This window comes from Chenopodium quinoa, unplaced genomic scaffold (genome assembly GCF_001683475.1).
Source record: "Chenopodium quinoa cultivar QQ74 unplaced genomic scaffold, ASM168347v1, whole genome shotgun sequence".
NCBI classification, from domain to species: Eukaryota; Viridiplantae; Streptophyta; class Magnoliopsida; order Caryophyllales; family Amaranthaceae; genus Chenopodium; species Chenopodium quinoa.
This window is the reverse complement of record NW_018743252.1, coordinates 6,062,245-6,086,322: the sequence shown is the minus strand read 5'-3', so window position 1 is coordinate 6,086,322 and position 24,078 is coordinate 6,062,245. Positions and strand designations below refer to the sequence as shown.

General features: G+C 46.7%; 1 protein-coding gene across 3 annotated transcripts; it reads left to right on the top strand.

Moving 5' to 3' along the window:
- The first annotated feature begins 6,044 nt into the window (after positions 1-6,044).
- LOC110735101 (alanine--glyoxylate aminotransferase 2 homolog 1, mitochondrial-like) lies at positions 6,045-9,510 on the top strand. Of its 3 annotated transcripts, XR_002513988.1 has the most exons (5): positions 6,045-6,598; positions 7,197-7,427; positions 8,181-8,351; positions 9,007-9,091; positions 9,180-9,510. XR_002513988.1 is itself a non-coding variant. In XM_021915250.1 (4 exons), exons 1-3 carry the CDS (start codon positions 7,410-7,412, stop codon positions 9,067-9,069), a joined length of 252 nt encoding a protein of 83 aa, XP_021770942.1. In that variant the 5' UTR covers positions 7,056-7,409; the 3' UTR covers positions 9,070-9,091; positions 9,180-9,510. The 3 variants fall into 3 exon arrangements, 1 of the variants encoding a protein (XP_021770942.1); XR_002513989.1 differs by lacking the exon at positions 9,007-9,091; XM_021915250.1 differs by lacking the exon at positions 6,045-6,598 and having other exon boundaries at positions 7,056-7,427.
- Positions 9,511-24,078: the final 14,568 nt, after the last annotated feature.

Below are 24,078 nucleotides of genomic sequence, written 5' to 3'. Positions count from 1 at the left end.
TTCCTTAATTATTGTTATTATGCTAACTTTTTGGGGTAAAAAAAACCCCCCTATGCCACGTGGACCAATAGTAAGCTGACACGTGTCAGCCCAAGAAAGGCCCAATGGAATCCAATCGGATGCTGACACGTGGCATTGAACCCTAATAGGGGAGCAGATCTTCATCTACTATAAATGTAGGAAACTCCTCATTTATTAGGCATTCATAAACACTCATAAATACAAAACACAAAAACCGAACAATATTAATTGCCGAATCTCTCTGAATCAGAGAGAAAACCCATTTACTTTCCGCACTTTTACACATCCAGAAACTTTCTAACTTGATCGTCGGAGGCGGAACTCTACCCAACCGGAATTTCGTGGTTTTGCAGGTACAGACGGTCGACGCGCATTCCTAGAATTGTAACTCTCCCGCAGGATACTAAAAAAACCCCGAAACATTTGGTGCCGTCTGTGGGATAGTACTTTTGAGATGGCATCCAATACTGTACCGCCTAGTGAGGGCAAATGGCCAACGGCCGAGCCTGAGGTCCATACGGACCAAGATAGTGGTGACGACTATGAGGTCGACACCTATGTGGCCCCAGACGGGTCATTTTGAATAAGGCGCACCCGTTCTAAAGAAACAAGGGAACGGGGCGAAGACAAAGCTAGTCCCAACAACCCAGCCGGCAAGCCTGCAGGGCAACCCCAGGCGGCAAGCCTGCTGGGCAACCCCAGGCGGGGGAGGGCACAACCCTCGTCACCAGAGACGAGCTCATGAAATTCATGACGAGTTTCAAGGGGGAAATCAAAGACATAATCAAGAAGTCAACTGGCTCAAACAAGGGTCAGTCGGCCAAGAAGCCTTCTCCCTCCGGGAAGAAGCACCTCAAATACCGGGTGCCTACTCCTCACCCTAAACCAAAGGGGACGGATGGGCCCCTGATTGACCTCTCCAAACTTCGTTTCCCTAAATAAGGGCAAAGGAAGGTCATCCGGCAAGTTTAGCCGAATGGGTCAAAAAAGACTTACATTGACGCCCGGATGTTCATCCAGGAGAAGAGAAGTCAACAAATGTCTGAGTCGGCCTCAACGTCAACGTATCAATGAAGTATTCGGAGACAAACCGAGAGAGTCAGTCACATGGCATGTCTGCACGTACTGGCCCTCAGATCATTCAGCCGGCTCCGTATGTGCCCCAACAGCCATACATGCCGTATGGATCACCACACATGCAACCGGCCCTCTTCAGGAGTCCGGCGGCACAGTAGGTCTAGCCTATGGAATGGCAGCTCCGGCTGGTAAACCTTGGGGAACAGCCGTTGGTGTTTTCTAGGGAGATAACCGAGGCGGCTCAGCCGGCCAAGGTTAAGAACGTGTTGGTCGGTACCTATGACGGTACCACCAACCCGGAAGATCACCTAATGGCTTACACCAACCTCATGTACCAACAGGGGTTGGAAGATGTCGCCTGGTGCCGATGCTTCCCAGCAACATTGAAGGGCATATCCCAACGACGGTTTGGAAATCTGCCAGCCGGGTGCATCAACAACTTTAAGATGCTTGCATACCTGTTCGCATCCAACTTCTCCATGAACATCCCTGTCAATCTGATGAGAATGTCTGACGAAGTTGCATACACAGACTTCTTCAAGGGTCTGAAGGACGGGTCGACCTTTAAGTTCGACCTGGTCCGCAAGAGGGTTGCTACCCTCCAAGAGGCGCTGATGGAAGCCGAAGCCTATATACAGGCGACGGAGCTCTGTGCCATCAAGCACTCGTCGGAACCCAGGAGGTCCGACCGGAAAGAAAGCCAGCCTGCTCAGCCGGCCAAAAAAGAAGAAAGCAAGAAAAGAAAAGAAGTCTGGGCGGCGGATCGTCCCAGAAGAAACAGAGAAAGTTGAAGTCGTACGTCCCCAAGTACGAGTTCAACCAGGACTGCTCCTCCATCCTCGTGGAGATTAAAGACCGATTAACAATTGAAAAACTGGCAGCAATGAAGAGTTCCATCAAGAACCGAGACAAGAGCAAGTACTGTCAGTTACGTGAGGATGTCGACCATGACACCAATGGTTGCTATAGCTTTAGGCGGTTGTTGGACCGTCTGGCTGATGAGGGAGCTTTGAAGTCATACCTGGTAAAGTCTTAGTGTACTCCCAAAACCAATAATGGACAACCGTCGAAGAAGCCGGTTGTGAGCTCTGACACTGATGAAGAGCACATCTTCACCATAGCAGGCGGCTTCGCGAGCGGTGGTCCTACCATCCGGGGTACCAAGGACAACATCCGGAAGCTATCCAACCCAGTGGATGAGGGCTAGGCGTCGAAAGACACCTTCCCTGAGGTCTTCATCTCTGAGAAGGATCGGGGCAGCCTCATAATGACCCAATTGTCATCGAATGCAAGGTTGCCAACCAACGGGTGGGCAGATCCTCATCGATACTGGGAGCTCGTCTGACCTGATCAGCTATCAGTGCTTGACAAAGCTTAAGTACAAGCCTAGCAGTATGTACAAGGCTTCTCACCCCGTAGTCGGTTTTGGGGGAGGAGTAGTGCATCTGGTGGGGAGGATTGACCTACCCATCCGGCTAGGAGAGAAGGGGGAAGGACGACAAATGGTCGTCAAGTTCTTGGTGGTTGAGGAATTGACCGCCTACAATCTCATTCTGGGCCGTCCAACCCTTAACGAGTCCAAGGCAGTCATCATTCCATTGCTCATGCCGATCAAGTTTAAGAGGGATGATGGGTCACTGGGTTCCCTGAACGGGGATCAAAAGACGACTAGGGAGTGCTACCTCTCAGACGTCAAGCCGATTGCGACCGCAGCCGGCCAAGGCGAGGAGCCCATTGACCTCGATGATTTCAAGGAAGTCGCGCCTGCTCCCAAAGCAGCCGACAAAAAGAGAAAGGCGGACCACCTGGTCGCCGTAAAAAAATAGAAGCAATAACAACCACTGATCAGGGAACGATCAGAGGATCTCCGTCTCCAGCCGGCTGGTGATACTATTGATATTATTCTAGATGACAGCCGTCGGAAAGAACCGTAAAAGTGGGGACGGTTGCTTTTGCAAAGTTGGGTGCAGACTTGCACCAACTGTTGAAGGAATTCAAAGACATCTTTGCCTTTGAAGTGGAAGAGATGTCAGGCGTCAGCCCGGATCTTGCTGTCCACAAACTTGTTGTGGATCCAAAAAAGAAGCCTGTTAGGCAAAAGAAAAGGAACCACGGTAAGGAAAGATCTTAGGCGGCAGCCGACGAGGTCAAGAAGCTACTGGATGCCAGGTTCATTCGACAATTCTACTACCCGGATTGGGTAGCCAATGTCGTCCTTGTCAAAAAGCCGAATGGGACCTGGCGGATGTGTGTCGATTACACAGTTCTGAACAAGGCATGTCCAAAGGATAGCTATCCATTTCCAAAGATCGACAGTCTAGTCGACTCTACAGCTGGTCATGCCTTGATGAGCTTCATGGATGCCTACTCAGGCTTCCATCAGATACCCTAGTGGAAAAAAGATCAAGAAAAGACGACATTCGTCACTGATCAAGGGTTGTTCTGCTATACGAAGATGCTGTTTGGGTTGAAGAATGCGCCTGCTACCTTCCAACGGATGATTAATACGATTTTCATTAATCAAATTGGGAGGAATGTAGAGGAGTACATTGATGACATGATAGTCAAATCCAAGCTGCAGACGGATCACCTTGCTGATCTCCAAGAAACCTTCACCACCCTTAGGCGGCATAAGGTCATGCTTAATCCCAAAAAGTGTGTCTTTGGTGTTGAGTCTGGGAAGTTTCTCGGATTCTTGATTGATCAAAGGGGAATATAGGCCAATCCGGAAAAAGTGCAGGTGGTTATTGACATGAAGTCACCCGGCACTGTCAAAGAAGTCCAAAAGCTCACCGGTTGTCTGGTGGCATTGGGGAGATTCCTCAGCCGGTCAGGTGACAAGTGCCTCTACTTCTTCTAGGCAATTAAGAAGAAGACTAGATTTGAATGGGGGGAGAATGCTGAGGCGGCATTCTAGAAATTGAAGGAGCACCTCCACTCTTTGCCACGGCTGGTCAGCCCTCTAGCAGGAGAGGTTCTCTACATGTATTTGGCCGTCTTAGATCATGCCCTTAGTGCCGTTCTCCTAGCTGAGAGAGACGACATTCAGCTCCCGGTCTATTTCATTAGCCATGTTCTCCGGAATGCTGAGCTGCGATACCCCTTGGTTGAAAAATTTGGCCTTGCTTTGTTCATGGCAGTCAAGAAGTTAAAGCCATACTTCTTGGCACATCCGGTGTGGTCTACACAGACTAACCACTCAAGCGGCTAATGACAACCTTGGAGTCATCCGGCAGAATGCTCAAGTGGGCTATTGAATTGCAAAGTCTGGAAATTTCTTTCGAACCTAGAAAGGCAGTGAAGGGTCAGGCGTTTGTCGACTTTATTGTTGAAATGACAAGACCGGCTCAGCCAGACAATGTTGATCAGGTTTGGAAGTTATATGTAGACGGTAGCTCTACTATGAATGACTGTGGTGTAGGCGTAATTTGCAAGTCTCCGGAAGGGGACAAATATAAATATGCAATACGGTTCAAGTTCCAAGCCTCAAATAATGAGGCGGAGCATGAGGCCCTGCTAGCCGATATACGCATGTGTAAGGCGGCAGGGGCAAGAAAAGTTGACGCTTGCTCAGATTCTCAACTGATCGTTAGCCAGTATCATGGTGACTATGAGGCCACCCATCCGGCAATGATCAAGTACTTGCAGGCGGTCAAAGATGAGGCCGGGACACTTGACGAATTTCATCTAAGTCAGGTGCCCAGGTCAGAGAAAAATTAGGCGGATGCCTTGTCCAAGATGGCATCATCTGCCACTTGTGATACGCCTATGTCAGTCTTTTGGGAAGTCATGGAAAAAAGAAGTATTGAACATGATCCCATTGGAGTTCTTGACCGAAGCTCTACCTGGATGGACCCCATCCTAGATTACTTGGTAGACGACACCTTGCCGGATGCTCCTTCAGAAGCGGCAGCATTGAAAAAGCGAGCTTTAAGCTTTGAGATCTACAAGGGGGAGCTCTTCAAAAAGGGTTACCTCCAGCCGTTGCTGAAGTGTGTTACCCTTAAAAGGGGCAAAGAGGTTCTAGAGGATTTGCACTCGGGCTTTTGTGTATCACATATAGGCGGCATAACTCTAGCAAAAAGGGCCAGACGATAGGGCTACTTTTGGCGTACTCTTGAGGCAGACGCCATGGAAATGGTGAAAAAGTGTGACAAGCGCCAGAGATTTGGTCGGCTCATACACCGTCCGGCTACAGACCTGACGGCTATCTACAGCCTGGTTCCATTTGCAAAATGGGGCATGGACATCTTAGGTCCATATACACCTGCCACAGGCGGGCGGAGGTACATCCTTGTGGCTGTAGATTACTTCACCAAATGGATTGAGGCAGAGGCGGTCAAGGGAATTAAGATAAAGGATGTCATTTCCTTCATCTGGAGAAGCATCATCACCCGGTTTGGGGTTCCTATGTCTATGGTGTTTGACAATGGCCCTCAGTTTGAAACGCTTACCCTCAAGAGATGGTTGGGAGATCAAGGGATCTCACATTACTTTGCATCCGTTGGCCGCCCCCAAGCAAACGGCCAAGTCGAAGCCTTCAACAAGCTCATCTTAGACGGCATAAAGAGGAAAATTGAAAGGGTTGGCGGTCTATGGGAAGATGAGTTGCCTCATGTCCTATTGGCTATCAGAACAACTGAAAAAGGGGCAACCGGTGAAACCCCGTTTCTCATGACATACGACACTGAAGCCGTCTTGCCAATTGAACTTTATGAGCCAACACTCCGAGTCATGCTGTATGATGAAGAGGCAAATTGGGAGGCCATGCGTCTAGCATCGAATTCACTCTCGGAGCGCAGGGGCAATGCCGCCTTGCGTCATGAGATATACCGTCTGAGAATGACGAGGGCCTACAACAAAAGAGTACACAAACGGTCCTTCAAAGTGGGGGACTTTGTGCTACGAAAAATGGAGGCAACCGGTAGGGCAAATGAACACTAGTAGAAAAATTGAAATAGGCACCCCCCCTTTAGCACCGGTTCGTGAAAACCGGTGCCAAAACAAATGGGCGGGATTGAAAAATTCAGTGTTAGCACCGGTTCCAACCAAACCGATGCCAAATCATATAATTAGCACCGTTTCAAACCGGTGCCAATTTAAAAAAAAGAAAATAAAAAAAAAGTATGGAATAGAGTTGGCACCGGTTCGCCTTAAACCGGTGCCAACTATGATATTTAGCACTGGTTTAAACCGGTGTCATTTAAAAAACAAAAAACCGGGCGAAATAAAAAAAAAAAAAATCGGGTATTCATTTCTCTGCTTCTTCTTCTTTTTTCTTTCCCCCCTGCATTTCATTTTCGTTAACCCTAACTCTCGTTTTCGCCCTTCTCTTAGCTTCGACCACCTTTCTCCATATTTCTCCTCCATTACGTGTGCTCGTAGTTCTCCATTGAAGCGCATTCTGAGCTTTGTCCATATCACTCCTCCGCTACGCGTACTATTAATTCTCCATTGAAGCGGATTCGAGCTTTCTCACCTTCATTGAAGCAGCTTCGAGGTAAAAATTTGTTTTTGTCCTTTTTAGATTATCGATTTCAGTTTTCGCAATCTAGGGTTTGTCGTTTATTTGATTTTCGAATATAGGGTTAGTTCTTGTAAAGTAGGGTTAGTTTACTACTGCAACCCTCTTAATTTCGATTTGGGTTCTCTAGGTTTTTGTTGTTGAAGAAGTGTTAATCAAATACTCCTATGTGTCGGGTTTAATAGTCATGTTGATAGTGTAATTTGAATTAGGCATATGATTATTGAATCCCAAATGAGGGAGTTTATTTAATGGAAGAACTTGTATATGTTTTTGCTTTCAGTTGGCTTCAATGTCGGCCGAGCTATGTTCAAAGCAATGACCCTACTTAACTCTAAAGATTAAACTTCATATTAAATTTTAAACCTTTTAGTTTCATGTAAAATGCTGTTACATGTCATTGTTAGATTGTTCTGAACGGCTTAATATTAAAATACATAACATTGGTATATTAAAATTAAAAGTTAAAAATTGACGCCTTAATTTTGAATTACATTACTGTATATATTTAGCTTTGCCACTGATGTTTTATACCTCTATATTGGTACTTAACTCTATGCTCATGGTTGTTCAGCTGAATATTGTGGAGGGTAAGATGTAGTATTTGTTTGATGAGACGGGTAGACGCTATCTTGATGCATTTTTCGGGATTGTGATTGTGTCTTGTGGCCACTGCCACCCTGATATATTGAATGCTGTAATAGAGCAAAGTAAACTTCTTCAGCATGCGACAACTATATATTTGCACCATGCCATAGCTCACTTTGCAGAGGCTTTGGCATCGAAAATGCCTGGAAATCTAAAGGTTGCTTCTCATAACCTATATTGTCCCACTTTAACCCTTGCAAAGTTATGTTGCTTATTGTTTTAATTTGACATGTCTCACTAATCTGATCATCATCTCTCATTACTTGCACTCTAGGCAGTTTGTAGTTAGTTGTTAATTTTGTTATAGATATTATTTACTAGTACTATGTAGCATCTGACTCATAATTTTACTAGTTGATATCAAGGTTTTCCTCAAAATTGATGAACCGAATCCTATGTTTTAGTATATGACTTGATTGTTAATGTACAATATGCTTTCAATTCTTACAAATTTTGTTAACAATGCCTTCTGCATTCATTATTAACAAGAAAAAATCAGCTGAACAATTTGTTCATGGCTTAGAAAACCTTTTTATCAATAGAAAAAAAAAGAAAAATTGTTCATGGCTCAGGAAACATATCCTAAATTTTATGAAGCTGTTTCTCCATAGTTGTGCATGACTTTTCACAACATAGCCTTTAACATCAACTTGATTTGAGATTTCATATATCAGTTATTCAAATTTTTTATTTACTTTAATTTCTCATTTGGTTTAGAATATAAAGTTATGTTCTTCAATTCGTTGCTTCATTATTGTGTTGTAATGTTCCAAGATATATCATGATCCCCTACACAGGTCTACATACCATCTTCCCCTTTACTGTTTTTAGATATTAAACTCTCAAGTGAGCAAGAACTTGAAGTGAGGGTATGGCATTTCTGGCTCATCAATGTAAACTTTAAATGCAGGATGTCTATTTCGTCAATTCTGGGACAGAAGCAAATGAATTGGCTACGCTGATGACAAAGCTTTATACTGGTAATCATGGCATGATTTCATTGAGAAATGCCTACCATGGTGGAAGTAGTAATACCATTGGATTGACGGCTTTAAATACATGGAAATACTCAATACCACAGGTTCTTTTCCATGATAATCCTATAAGTACTCATTCTTATTATCGTAATATTATATCATGTGAGGTCTCATCAAGGTTTTTGGTTCATAGTTAATTGGTTTCATAGTTGGGTATGATCTTCTGTTTCCTGCTATAGAGTAACTTTAGATTGCATGTGATGCATTGACAAATCTACTAAGGATTTTAAAATCCTGCTTTAGTGATTGGTATACATTTCAAAATTGTCTGCCCCTCCTTGCCTTCTTTGGCCATGTGTAGACTAAAGCCAAAGTCCTTATTGCTTCATTTTCTGGTTTTCTTCCTGATTATCTTGGACCTAAAGTTTATTTCTTCTAAGACTGAGATTTGACAAAATGTAACCTATCATCTAGCTTCTAATCGTGTACACTAGTCTGATTTTTCTAATGACATAAAGGGCCAGGTTTCTTGTTATATTCATAAACATATGGAATTATCTAGCTTTATTAGTAACTTTTATGCCTATATATGGACATCGTATGATGTGTTTTGTTTTGATTTTTTTTTTTTTTTTTTTTTTTATTGGACATCGAATGATAGTTGATAAGGCTTTTTTGGTAAGATATGTTACAGTCTAGGATATTGAATCTATGGAATGTCTAGGATATTGAATCTATTGAATGTCTGTGCATATGCAGGGTGATATTCATCATGTGATCAATCCAGATCCCTACCGTGGTGTTTTTCGTTCAGATTATTGATAACAAAATAATTGATTATAAGGTCATAAATTATGATGATTAAGAATGTCTTGACTTTTGAGATTAATATACATGGCTTGATATTAATCAAACGTCTGACTTTGAAATAGGTCTTTCTGCTACAATGGAAGTCCGCATAGTCTACTTTGATATCATGAGACCATGAGACCAGCAGAACAGCAGTAGCAGTGCAGAACCAGGACAACAGTACTAGTGCAGACAGAAGACACACAGCAGCCAGAAACCTTGGACACTTCAAATTTTTTTTTGGACGAAAATTGTAGTATTTTAGCCTTTTTTAATGAAAAAAATGTAACTTTATATATATGTTAATGTTTCTATAACAATTTAAGTGGAAAAAATGCAAAAAAAAAAAAAAATTTATTTTTTTCGGGTATTTCTGGCATCGGTTTGGACCAGAACCGGTGCCAAAAGTTTTTTAATTTTTTTTTGAGACTATAGGCACCGGTTTAAAGCAATAACCGGTGCCTAAAGTGGGGTTTTTTTGCACCGGTTCTAACTCAAAACCGATGCCAATAGTATTGAAAATAGAAATAAAATTGGCGCCATGTAGTTGACTATAGGCATCGGTTTTAAGCATGTAGTTGGCACCGGTTAACCGGTGCCAAAGCATGTAGTTGGCACCGGTTAACCGGTGCCAAATCATGTAGTTAGCACCGGTTAACCGGTGCTAAATGCTTTAGTTGGCACCGGTTTTGAACCGGTGCCAAATTTTCATGGATTTGGCATCTCCCAAACGGTTCAAAACCAGTGCTAGAGGGGGGGTTTGAACCAGTGCCTTTTTACCATTTTCGTCTAGTGGAAGAAGTCAGAGGTGGCACCTACCGCATGAAAACACCAGACGGCAGGCAGCTAGCCAGAACCTGGAATGTAGATAACTTGAAAAGGTACTACTTCTAAGGATTTGTAAATATTTTGTAAATAGAGTTTATTAATGAAAGAGTACTTTATTTTCAATTATCTTTTGTATAAAGTCCCGTATGTGCAATGCACAGCCGGACAACTACCAAGTCCCATATGTGCAATGCACAACCGGGCAACCGTTTGCTCTAATTGAGTAGAAGGCTTAGTACCGAACTTAGTTATTCAAAAGGCCAATGGCCAACATGTTTTAAACCGCCTACTCTATCATGAATAGGCATCCGGCGACGCCCATTTTGGTGAATTCGCCGAAGAGAACATCTCCCTTCCGGGTAGTACATTGTTCTACAGGTCATAAACTCAAACGGCTTTAACCGGTTAGGTTAAAGATAACCCATGGCCGTTCGAATGACCTATCGAAATCAAGATACACCCGGTCATTGCCTCAAGGCAATACAGACGGTGAATTAAATCTTGGTCTGCAGCCGGCTTTTGCCAAAAAGCAGTACAACCGGCTTCTATTTCCATAAGCAAGGTCAAAACCTTGTCGCTTAATCCGCAATTGGTTGAAATGCATACGTCAGGCCACAAGCCGCCTGCATACCAACCAACGGCATTGACGGATACCCAAGGGGTAATCCGCAGCCAGTTAAACGAGTATCCTAGGTTGTGTTTAGTCGGCACAACCGGCAGATACAACTTAGAAATGATTCTGTTTTGTAAGCAGTCAAGGACCGCCTATTTATTCATCCGGATGCTTATATGGACGGTTGCTTGCTTAGAGTTGGATTAACTACAAGCAAACAACCATCCAGGGGCAGACATAACCATTGCATCCTGGCTACCACATGTATTAATTCAAATTGCGAAAATTGCAAAATTGCAAAAAAATTGGAGCAAATAGTAGCAAAGCAAAACCGACACAGTCGGCACACACACACACACACACACATATAAATTCAGATTCAAATATCAGCCGGACCCTTGTCATGGGAAAAATATACAAAAGTACGCGACACACATGTGGGATGAAAGCAGGAGTAAAAAATGATAAGCTACTGCTGTTGCTGTTCTGACGGCTGGTCCTGACCGGCAAGAGGGGCTTTTTGAGTTTGCTGGGTTTGGGCTTCTCCTGCCTCACTCGGCGCATTCTCTTCCGCGTGCTCCCCCTCCTTGATGCCGACCCACTCTTCGAAGGGCGTCGGCTTCTTAGTCTTGAGAACTTGAGCGTCAAATACCTTGGTAGCGTATTTGTACCTCAAGTCGAAGAAAGCACAGTCGGTGTCCGGGTGGATCATGGACCATGCCACCTACATGCGCGCTTCGCAGTCGCGCTCGTTCTCGGTAACCGTCGGTCCTGCTCAGACGACACCTGGTCCACGTGCTCCTTCTTGGTCTTAACCAGCTCATCCTTCAGCCGGGTGACCGCAGCCTTCAGCCCCGTGTTCTCCTTGTCAGCTTTTCCCAAGGCTTTGGCGTCAGCCTTGAGTTGGTTAACTTGGAGTTCACAGTCGGCAACTTTTTTGTTGGTTGTATCAGCAGCAGCCGTGAGCTCCCGGATCAGCTCCTCCTGTTTCATCTCCCGGGCTTTAGTTTAGATTCAAGCATAAGGGAGTTATATTGACACACATCTATTAATTCGGTTGCCCGTCTCTGGGCATCCCTTACCTCCTCTTGCTTCTTATGCAAGGGAGTTTTCATCCCATCAACCCTCAACATCACCTGCAAAGTCAGTCGGAAAAGAAGAAATTACAACCGGTATATTAGGAAAATTGCACAAAAGTACCCCAACCGGTATATTAGCATAATTGCACAAAATTACCCTAACCGGTGTATTACCTCAGCCAGCAGTGAGTTGATGCGGTCAATGTTGACCTGGTTGATACCCGGTACCGCCTCCTTCTCGGACCGGGTGAGAGTCCTCAACATTCTCTTGGCATAATTTTGCATATCCGGCCAACGAGAAGAGGCATTTGCATCATGAGATATATTCGTTAAGTGTTGGGCATAAGCAGCGCCTATATTCAGCCGGCTGCCTGAAGAATCCCCTAACTAAGAAGCTTGGGACTTGACTCGAATAGGCCCAAGCGGCCGGGGGGGGGGGGGTCAAAGGTGAGATCCGTACCTTGGTTTTCAGGCTGAGGGGTGACACCACCCCCTGCCGCATTAGAGGTGGATGCAACATCAAGCACCAGGCTAGAGGGAACCTCAGGCTCCCTAGCTCCGGCCTCATCCGGTCCTGAGCCTAAGCCTAGATCACGCAGACTTTTGCCTGTGGACGTAGGCCTTTTAGGAGCCGGCTGTCTTCCGGTAGAGGCCCAGGTAGGGGCAGGCGGAACCCTCCGCCTTTTTGAAGATGGTTGGGTAGGCTCCTCTCCCGGTCTCTTCATTATGTTCCTTAGAGACCGAGGGACGTTTTGGCTCCCCGACTGAAAAACAAAGCAAAGCAACCGGTTAGTACTAAGATGGGTTCCAAGACATACATACGGTAAAAAGGTCAACCAATGCTTACCCCATCGCCTTTGGCCGCTAGTTAGGCCTTCTTTTTCTCAAGCTGCTCCTTCCTAATTTCAGCGGCTGACTTAGCCGACGTTTTTTTGGGAGGAGTCATCTTGAGTCCTTTCTCTGCAAAGAAAAAAAATGTGTTCGAGATCATTCAAACACCATACAAGCGGCATAATGCACCGGTTAAGCAATAAACCTACGTTGGCTCCCAAAGGTGCTAAGACCACAGGCGGAAAGGAACGCCTCGTCTTTGAACCAGTCCGGATGAGGGACCCAAAACTTGGGGACAATAACTTGTGTCCCATCATCCAGTGGAATAGCAGTCTTCTTAAAAAGGCCTAACTCCATTATTTGGTCTCAAGATCTCTCCGGTATCTTGGGGAGGGCGCATTTCTTTCCCAGTAGAGCCGAGTGCTTATTGTAACGGCGTAGCCGGTGGTTCACAGCCGGAGATGGGGAAGAGACCATATAAAACTTGCTCTTCCAGCTGGTCCATTTAGATGGCTTCTCCAAAGTCATCATGTACTCCGGATGCGTGGTCAATGTGTACCACGCATTCCAGCCACCTGGGGCACGGCTCAGATAGTGCATGTGCGCAAATGCCTCCAAGCTAGGCGTCACGTCCTGCATTTCGCAGGCGGCTATGAACCCCAAAATGTTCACCCAAGAGTTGGGTGTGAGCTGCCAGAAGCCAAGGTCGTAACCCCTTAGAATGGCTTTAATGGTGTTATGGAGGGGAAACCGAGGCCGACTTTGAATGCCGCCTCATAGCAGCCGAAGTAATTATCGGTGTGATCCAAGTCGTCATCCCAGACGACGGATGCATTTACAGGTGGAACGACGACCTCCCATCCAGCCCCTACCGGACGCTTCTCCAAAAATGCCGGGAGGGTCGCATTTAATGTCACAACGTCCCGGGCGCTCATGTGCGCCTCTGTTGGGTTATTTGCTAAAGGCCAGTTATATGCCTCCTCATCCTCTTGAGGGGCATCCGACTCCATTGTCGACTTTGTGGAGTCGAGGATTGTTGGACGGTTTCTTCACCGTCTAAGCTTCCGGACTCTTCAAGAATCCCATCTCCGGGCGTGCTAGGTACGCCCGGTTGGTCTAAAGGAGCATCATCAACCGGAGTTCCGGCTGAATCATCGGACTGGTACTCGGGGTCAAAAACTGTTTTCCTTGTCCGAGCCATTATATCTTGCACATGAATAGAGACGGTCGGATTCGTAGAAGAATAAGGGTGGTCCAAACACCCCCAGATGGGATCCCCAGTCTTAGACTCAGCCGTATCCGGTGAACGGTTGAAAACTGCCCTAGGCTGTGCCGTGTGTGTGTTGGGTGAGTCCATTATTCTCTAACATCCTATACAGTCGGGAAAAGCTCAAAAAAGTTGCAAGAGGTAGAGACGGTACCTTGAAGTTGTGAAGAAGCTTGCTAGTAGACGGATCTTTGAGTTGTTGCTTGAAGATACCCCAAACGGTGCCCAAATGTATCCCTTTGAAGAGCAACTGAAATTTTGCAAGAAGACAACTGAAAATTGCTTGAAGATACCCCAGATGGTATAAGACTGGCTGTGGGTCTATTGAGAGCAGATTATGAAGAAAGTTGCTTAAAGATGCCCCAGACGGTATGGGACCGGCTGTGGGCCTATGGAATGCAGCTTTTGAAGATTGCTCAAAGATACCCTAGACAGCATAAGACCGGCTGTGGGCCTATTGAAAGCAATTATGAAGAAAATTGCTCAAAGATACCTCAGACAGTATAAGACCGTTTGTGGGTCTATTGAAAGCAATTTGAGAAGAAAATTGCTCAAAGATGATGGTATAAGACCGGTTGTGGCTCTACTGAAATCAAGAAGAGAAAATTGACTAAGTTAGATGGTACCTTAGTGAGTTGATCAAAGAAGCGCTCTACCGGTATTCGGACGTATCTGAATCAACGAAGCTGGTTGAACGCAAGAGCACCCGGTGTTAGAGCTTTTTTCTCTCAAAGAAATTTTTGTGAAAATTTGCGAAGTATGGAATGAGAGGAGGAAGCCTCCCATTTATAGGAGGGGGGCAGAAGGCGAACCGTCACCTTCCCCTCCAATTCAAATTCGAAATTCGAATTCAAAAAAAAAAATGGAGGGAAGGAGACGAACCGTCACCTTCCCAGAATGTGACACATGTCACAGGTGCCACATGGCAAGCCACGTCACACCTGTGAGGGGAAAATGTTTGGGGTAAAAAAACCCTATGCCACGTGGACCAATAGTAAGCTGACACGTGTCAGTCCTAGAAAGGCCCAATGGAATCCAATCGGATGCTGACACGTGCCATTGAACCCTAATAGGGGAGCAGATCTTCATCTGCTATAAATAGAGGAAACTCCTCATTTATTGGGCATTCAGAAATACTCATAAATACAAAACACAAAAACCAAGCAATATTAATTGCAAAATCTCTCTGAATCAGAGAGAAAACCCATTTACTTTCCGCACTTTTACACATCCGGAAACTTTCTAACTTGATCGTCGGAGGAAGAACTCCACCCAACCGGAGTTTCGTGGTTTTGCAGGTACAAACGGTCGGCGCGCATTCCCAGAATTGTAACTCTCCCGCAGGCCACTTAAAAAACCCCGAAACACTAACTAATGTGTTTGTTTCCATGTGATGTTACCAGTAGGAGTGATGGCGATATTAGGTGCTAAATTAGCTCTAAATGTTTAATTACTCCATATTAGAAAACCAAGCCTACTGGTGTGGTGATAGGATATGGAAAAAAGGTGGTTTAATTGCATTTGCATTTTATTTTTGTCTAATGTATTAAAATATAAAGTGTTAATGCATTCATGTGTTTGTCTAAATATATATTAAGCATAATTTCCTTGTTAAGGTGAGTTTAAGGACCTAAGGAAGTAAGGGTTTATGTAAAGAATGTTCAAGGATAAGGAGTGACTTATGTTTAGGGTAAAAAATACCCTAGCCACGTGGCGCAATGGGCTGGCGACACGTGGCACCTCGCCATTGGTCAATAGGGCCCCAATCCCCTGTTGACACGTGTCCTTGGTACCCTCTATGAAGAACTTGTTTGCCCTACTATAAATAGTGGGGCACACCCCATTAATGGGGTATTCATAAATACAAACACATTTACCGAGCAATATTAATTGCGGAATTCTCCCAATCAGCGAGAAGTATTTTACCTATTCCGTACTCTTTCCCTCCTGTACGTATACTGACTTGATCGTCGGAGGCGAAGCTCCTACCAACCGGAGTCTTCGTTATCTTGCAGGTACAGGCGTCCGACAGCTCAATCTTGGAATTGTAACTCTCCCGCAGGACACATTAAAAAACCCCCAAACATTTGGCGCCGTCTGTGGGGAGGGTAATTCTAAGATGACTTCTGATACTGTACCAACGATTCTGGACAAACGGCCCCTGGCCGAACCGGAGGCCTATACGGACCACGAAAGTGGTGATGATTATGAAATCAACACCTATGTGGCCGCAGACGGGTCCTTTAGGACAAAACACACCCGTTCCAAAGAAGTGAAGGAACGAGGTGAGAGCCAAGATGCTCCCAACAACACAACCGTTACGCCGGTTGGGGAAGCCCAGGCAACAGCAGGATCTGCTCTTGTCACGAGAAACGAACTCATGACTTTCATGATTAGTTTCAAAGGCGAAATAAAGAACCTCATCCGGTCAGCTACCCCCCAAAAGGGTCATCCGGCCAAGAAGTCTTCATCATCCGGGAAGAAGGCTCTGAAAGATCGCGTGCCCACTCCCCATCCTAAACCCAAGGCGGGGGAGGGGCCCCAGATCGACTTAAATAGGCTCCGTTTTCCTCAAATAGAGCCCAGAAAAGCCATCCGGCACGTAAAGCCGGATGGATCCAAGAAATCCTTCTCTGATGCCCGGACGTTTCTTCAGGAGAAGAGAAATCAACAACTGTCTGCGTCGGCTTCAACGTCGACCTTTCCTGACAGCCTCCGAAGTGTCTCCGTCAGATGCTCGGAGACAGACCAAGCGGGTCAGTCTCGCGAACCTTCTGCGCGATCTGGCCCCAAAGTGATCCAGCCGGGGCAATATGGACCTCCATATGTACCGGGTGGATCCCCCTTTTCCGCACCAGGCCTCTTCGGAGGTCATGTGCAGCAGCCGTTCCAACCCACGGATTGGCAGCTGCGCCTGCTCAATTTGGGAGAACAGCCAACGGCGTTTTTGCCAGAGATAACCCAGGCGGCACAACCGCCTAAGGTCAAGAATGTGTTGGTAGGTGCCTATGATGGCACCTCTAACCCGGAGGACCACCTAATGGCATATTCCAACCTCATGTATCTGCAGGGGTTGGACGACGTCGCCTGGTGTCGATGCTTCCCGGCTACCCTGAAGGGCATTGCCCAACGGTGGTTAAGTAATCTACCTGCCGGATGCATAAACAACTTCAGAACTTTGGCGTATTTATTCACGTCAAACTTCTCAATGAACATCCCTGCCAAAAAGACCAGCCTTGATCTTGGGGCAGTACAGCAAGGTGAGAAGGAAGGACTCCAGTCCTATGTCAGACGGTTCAACCTGATGAGAATTCAGATTCAAGGGATGTCTGACGAAGTTGCTTATACAGACTTCTTCAAAGGTCTGAAGGACGGGTCGAACACAGACTTCTTCAAAGGTCTGAAGGACGGGTCGACTTTCAAGTTCGACCTCGTCCGGAAAAGGGTTGCTATCCTCTAAGAGGCATTAATGGAAGTAGAAGCCTATATACAGGCGACGGAGCTTTGTGCTGTAAAGCAGCCGTCAGATTTCAAAAAATCTGACAAGAAAGATAACTGGCCGCAGCAGCCGGCAAAAAAGGAGGACAGAGAAAAGGAATCTGGGCGGCAGACCGGTCTGGTCAGCCGGCCCAGAAGGCAAGAAGAAAATCTGAACCGTACGTCCCAAAGTATGATTTCACAAAATACTACACCTCTATCCTCATGGAAATCAAGGACCGGTTGTCCCTCCAGAAATCGACCGCCATGAAAATCCCCGCCAATAGTTGGGATAAGAGCAAGTACTGCAAATACCACGAGGATGTTGGCGATGACACTAATAGCTGCTATAGCCTCAGGCGGCTGTTAGACCGTCTGGCTGACGAGGGAGCTCTAAAGTCTTACCTGCCAAAACCCAAGGGCAACCCCAAAACAAACAAGGGGCAGACGGCAAGAACCTGCCCTGCTAACTCTGAACCGGATGAAGAGACTGTCTTCACCATAGCAGGCGGTTTTTCCGGTGGAGGTCCAACCATCCGGGGAACGAAAGATAACATCAGGAAGCTGGTCAACTCAGTGGATGAGGTCCAGGCGTCAAAAGACACCTTTCCTGAGGTCCTTATTTTTGAAAGGACCGGGGCAAGGTCAGACGGCCTCACGATGACCCCATCGTCATCGAATGCAAGGTTGCTAACCAAAAGGTTGGCCGAATCTTAATAGATACCGGGAGCTCGTCTGACCTGATCAGCTATCAGTGCTTGACAAAGCTCAAGTACAAGCCCACCAGCATGCAGCAGGCGCCTCACCCCTTAGTTGGTTTTGGGGGAGGAGTCGTGCATCCGGTAGGGAGCATTGACCTTCCTATCCGGTTGGGTGAGAAGGGGCAAGGACGCCATATGGTTCTTAAGTTCTTAGTTGTGGAGGAACTGACCGCCTATAACATGATATTTGGCCGTCTGACCCTCAATGAATCTAAGGCTGTCATCATCCCGTCTCTCATGTTAGTCAAATTCGAGAAGGATGATGGCACAGTCGGTTCCTTAAACGGGGACCAGAAGACGGCTAGGGAGTGCTATCTCTCTGACGTCAAGCCAACTATGGGTACAGCCGGTCAAGGTGAGCCCATAGATATGGATAACTGCGATTCAGCAGTCCCGGCTCCAGGGGCAGCCGGTAAGAAAAGAAAGGCGGACCAACTGGCAACCGTCAAAAAAGAAAAGCAATAGCAATCACTTGCCGGAGAAAGGTCGGATGACTTTCGACCCCAACTGGCAGGGGAAAGCGTTGATGTCGTCTTGGACGACAGCCGGCCCGACAGAACCGTCAAGGTTGGGACGGTTGCTTTTGAAGCGCTGGGGGCAGATTTGCTCCAATTGCTAAAGGAATTCAAAGACATTTTTGCCTTTGAAGTGGAAGAGATGCCAGGCGTAAGCCCGGATCTAGTTGTCCACAAGCTCGCCGTGGATCTTAAAAAGAAGCCGGTTAGGCAAAAAAGAGAAATCATGGCGAGGAGAGATCTCAGGCGGCAGCCGCTGAGGTCAAGAAGCTGTTAGATGCTGGGTTCATTCAGCAATGCTACTACCCGGATTGGGTAGCAAACGTCGTCCTTGTTAAAAAGCCAAACGGAACCTGGTGGATGTGTGTAGACTACGCAGATTTGAATAGAGCATGCCCAAAGGACAGTTACCCGCTTCCACAGATCGACAGTCTAGTCGATTCTACAGCCGGTCATGCTTTGATGAGCTTCATGGACGCCTACTCAGGCTTCCATCAGATACCCCTCTGGAAAAAAGATCAAGAAAAGACGGCATTCTTCACTGATCAGGGGTTATTCTGTTACACTGTGATGCCGTTTGGGTTGAAGAATGCGCCTGATAGACAGGAATGCTACATTTCAGCGAATGATAAACACATTTTTCCTCCATCAGATAGACAGGAATGTAGAGGCGTATATCGATGACATGATAGTCAAATCCAAGCTACAAACGGATCACCTGACTGACCTCCGAGAAACATTCACTACACTCAGGTGGCACAAGGTCATGCTTAACCCTAAGAAGTGTGTCTTTGGTGTTGAGTCTGGGAAGTTCCTCGGATTTCTGATTGATCAAAGAGGAATTGAGGCTAATCCGGAAAAGGTACAGGCGGTAATCGACATGCGGTCACCTCGCACTGTACGAGAAGTCCAAAAGCTCACCGGTTTCCTGGCGGCATTGGGGAGATTCCTCAGCCGGTCTGGCGACAAATGCCTTTATTTCTTCCAAGTAATTAGGAAGAGGTCAAGGTTTGAATGGGGAGAAGAGACTGAGGCGACATTTTAGAAGCTCAAGCAAAATCTACACTCTTTGCCAAGACTAGTGAGTCCTCTGCCCCAGGAGGCTCTCTATATGTATCTAGCCGTCTCAGATCACTCTCTAAGCGCCGTTCTCCTTGCTGAGAGAGACGACAATCAGCTCCCGATGTATTTTATCAGTCATGTCCTTAGAAATGCCGAACTCCGGTACCCTATGATTGAAAATTTTGGGTTGGCCTTCTACAAAGCAGTCAAGCGGTTGAAGCCTTATTTCCTGGCTCATCCGGTAACTGTATACACTGATCAGCCACTCAAGCGCCCAATGACTACCATAGTGTCATCCGGTAGAATGATCAAGTGGGCTGTTGAAATGCAAAGCCTGGAAATAATCTTCGAACCCAGACGGGCAGTGAAAGGTCAGGCGTTTGCTGACTTCATTGTTGAGATGACTAGGCTGGTGCAACCAGAAAATCTTGATCAGGTCTGGAAGCTGTTTGTAGACGGTAGTTCTACAGCAACCGGTTGTGGTGAAGGTGTTATTTGCCAATCCCCGAAAAGGGATAAATTTGAATACGCGCTGCGGTTCAAGTTCCAGGCTTCAAATAACGAAGCAGAATACGAAGCCTTGCTAGCTGGCATGTGTATGTGTAAGGCAGCCGGGGCAAGGAAAGTTGACGCCTGCTCAGATTCTCAACTGATTGTTAGCCAATACCACGGTGACTACGAGGCCACCCATCCGGCTATGATCAAATATTTGCAGGCGGTCAGGGAAGAGGCTGCGTCACTTGATGAATTTCACTTGAGTCAAGTGCCGCGGTCTGAAAATAATCAGGCGGATGCACTCTTTAAATTGGCATCATCCGCCTCCTGTGATGCGCCGAGGACAGCCTTTTGGGAAGTCATGGATAAAAGAAGCATAGAGCATGATCCCATTGGAATTTTGGACCGAAGCGCCACCTGGATGGATCCCATCCGGGCGTATCTCACAGACGGCTCTTTGCCGGATGTCCCTTCAAAAGCAGCTGCGCTCAAGAAGCGAGCTCTGAGTTTTGTTATGCACCAAGGGGAACTTCTCCGGAAGGGATACTTACAGCTGTTTCTGAAGTGTGTAACCTCAGAAAGGGGAAAAGAAGTCCTGGAAGATCTACATGCAGGCTTTTGTGCCTCGCATATAGGCGGCAGAGCCCTTGCTAAAAGAACCAGGCGGCAAGGATATTTTTGGCCTACCCTTGAGGCGGATGCCATGGACCTGGTAAAGAGGTGTGACAAATGCCAACGGTTCGGCCGGCTGATTCATCGTCCGGCAACGGATCTCACAGCTATACGCAGTCCGGTCCCATTTGCAAAATGGGGGATGGACATCTTAGGACCCTACACGCTTGCATCAAGCGGTCGACGCTACATCTTGGGTAGCCGTAGACTAATTCACCAAATGGGTTGAAGCAGAGGCGGTCAAAGGGATAAAAACCAAGGATGTGATCTCCTTCATTTGGAGGAACATCATCACCCGGTTTAGGGTCCCCATGACAATGGTCTTTGACAATGCTCCTCAATTTGAGACGCCTGTGCTTAAGAGCTGGTTGGGGGATCAGGGCATCGCCCATTGCTTTGCGTCTGTAGGCAGGCCCCAGGCAAACGGACAAGTTGAGGCCTTCAATAAAATCATCTCAGACGGTGTTAAGAAGAAAGTTGAAAGAGCCGGTGGTCTATGGGCCAATGAACTGCCTCATGTTCTTTGGGCCATCAGAACAACTGAGATGGGGGCAACCGGGGAAACCCCGTTTCTTATGACATACGGCTCGGAAGCTGTTCTCCCTATTGAACATTATGAGCCAACTCTCCGTGTCATGTTATATGGTGAGGAGGCCAATTGGGAGGCCATGCATCTAGCCCTGGATGCTCTCCCTAAGCGAAGGGGCAACGCCGCCTTATGACAAGAGGTCTACCTTCTGAGAATGACTAGAGCCTACAACAGGCGGGTACACAAGTGGCCCTTGAAAGTAGGGGACTTTGTACTCCGCAAAATGGAAGCAACCGGTAGGGCGAATGAGCAGGGCAAGCTAACCCCAAATTGGGAGGGCCCCTACCGGATCTTCGAAGAAGTTAGAAATGGCACATACCGCCTGGAGACCCCAGACGATATGAAGTTGCCTAGAACTTGGAATGTAGACAACTTAAAAAAGTACTACTTCTGAGAATTGTACATCTGTTGTAATTACCGAATGACTAATGAGAAAAGTTAGTTTATTACATTGTTGTATATCTCTACCACGTCTTGTGCTTAACACAAGCGGCTTTCATCATTTAACTTTTTATATGCCATGTCTTGGGTAGTACCCAAGCGGCTTTTATCAAATAAATTTTCATGCGCCATGTCTTGAGCGCTACCCAAGCGGCACATCCGGTGACGCCCATACGGGTGAATTCGTTGAAGAGAGCATCTCCCTTATGGGTGGCAAATTGTTCTAGCGGTAAAAACTGAGGCGGATTTAATATCTGGAAACTAAGCCGATTAGTTCCGCCTGAATGATCCATCGCATCAAAGAATAGTTGGCTAAGCACTCTCAAAAGTACAGCCGGCTTTTTCTCTGAAAAGGAGTACCGATATAAGCTAGCCTCCAAAAAGGCATCCGGTACCACTAGCACACCTAAACCGCCGCCTGGCTCTTCTGAAGAGACAGACGCAGGGAAAACATAATACTAACTAAACCCTAGCAGAACAAAACCTGTGCGGTATTTAAAGACGCGATCCCAGCCGGGTTGCGTTCGTAAATTTCATTGGTCCCTATCTGGGGGCATACGAATAGCTGCCTGGCTAAGCTCAGCTCTACCAGACAACTATCCGGGGGGCAATATACCCAGCTACTCTCCGTCTCTGTTACACACGGCAATAATACTTGGAAAATTTTCTAAGCAAATTTAAAGTGCAAGTAGGGAGAAATCATTCAATAAAATCATTCAATAAAACTGGCACAGCCGGTAAGAAAATATTATCAATATTCGAAGTAAAAAACAATAGCAGAGTAAGCCAACTCATCCGGGGCTATTACAAGGTAATGCACGGCACGCAAGCCGGGAGGTCGTTGCTATTCTATCTGCACGGTCACCCGGTCAACTTGAGCCTGAGTCCCATCCAGATGAGCTGGGTCGGTGGTGGGAACGGAGCCAGGAACAACTTCATCCTCGACTGCCTCCTCGTGGCCAGCCGCCTCCTCCTGCATCCGCTTGGACTCCGCCTCAACCCACTGTTCATAGGGTTCAGGCCTTGGCTTGCCCTCCTCCTCAGCTAGAATGGCAAGATCTGCGTATTTGTAGGCGAGTTCCCAGACGTTGTAGTCTGTCCCTGGATGGATAATGGAGAACGCCCTCTTCATCCTGTTCTCGCAGTCTTGCTCATTCTCCTCAATGAGCCGGCTCTGTTCAGCTTTAAGGGTGGCCTGGAAGTTGCCCTGTGCAGCAGCCGCCTCTTTGACCAGGCGGTCATTTTCTTTTTGCAGGCGGGAGCTGGTCTTCTCCGCCCCATCCAGCCATTTGAGGGGCTCCTCATGCTCCTTAAGCTCCTTCTCAGCGTTGTTCAGCTCCGCCTTAAGATTGTCCAATTTGGTCTTGGACTCTGTGAGGGCTTTTTGGGAGGTTCTTGACCTGGTCCGCCTGTCGCATGATTATAAATTTAGTTTCTAAGTCATGCACAATCATTGAATATTCAGCAACGTTATGTGCGTCATCCGCATAACGTTTGGCTCTCCTTACCTCCTCTTGTTTGCGGATGTAGGCTTTTTTTAGCCCCTCCATGCGCAGCAGTGCCTGTAACAATACAACCAATATTAGTAGAAAAACCGGGTGCGCATGCTACAAATTAAATGTCGGGTGGGCACTCGTAAACTTACATCAGCCAGCTCGACCATTACACGGTCGGCATTGAAGGTGTTGATTTCAGGAATCGCCTCCTTCTCGTCCCGGGGGACGGCTTTCAGCATGGCCTGGGCATACTGAGTTGCATCCGGCCAGCGGGTGGAATTATTTGCACCAGAAACAGACGGTGAGAAAGCCGCATATGCTCCGCCTACAGATTGCCGGCTGATTAGAGAATCTCCCGGCTGAGACTGAGAATAAGACTTAACCCGCATGGGCAGGTTAAGAAACGTGAGGCTGAAGGGATTTGTACCTTGTTGTTGGAAGCCTCTCTGGCCTCCGGCAGAAGATGGACCGGTTGTGGTCCTTATTGGTGTGACCTCTTTCGAGGCCGTTTCAGCATTTGACCCGCCTGGGGTCTTTATTGTTTTACTGCCGGTAGTAACCCGGGCGGTAGAAGTGGTTTTCTGCACCTTAAGTGCAGGCTCCTCTACAGTCGTCCTTGGGCGAATCTGTTTTTGCAGGGAGCGAGGAGTTTTGCTCCCATCCTGAAACGAAGTCACAAACGGTCAGGTGAAGAAATAACCAAAACAGAAGAACAAACAAGTCAAGAAAGAGTCAGGATGTCTGAAGCCTTTCTAGCAGGCGTTTTTGCGGTGGGCAACATGTTCTTTGCTTCTTCTGCAAAACACAAATCAAATACATCCGGTCAAGATCAACACAAAGGCAAGCAGTCATTGCA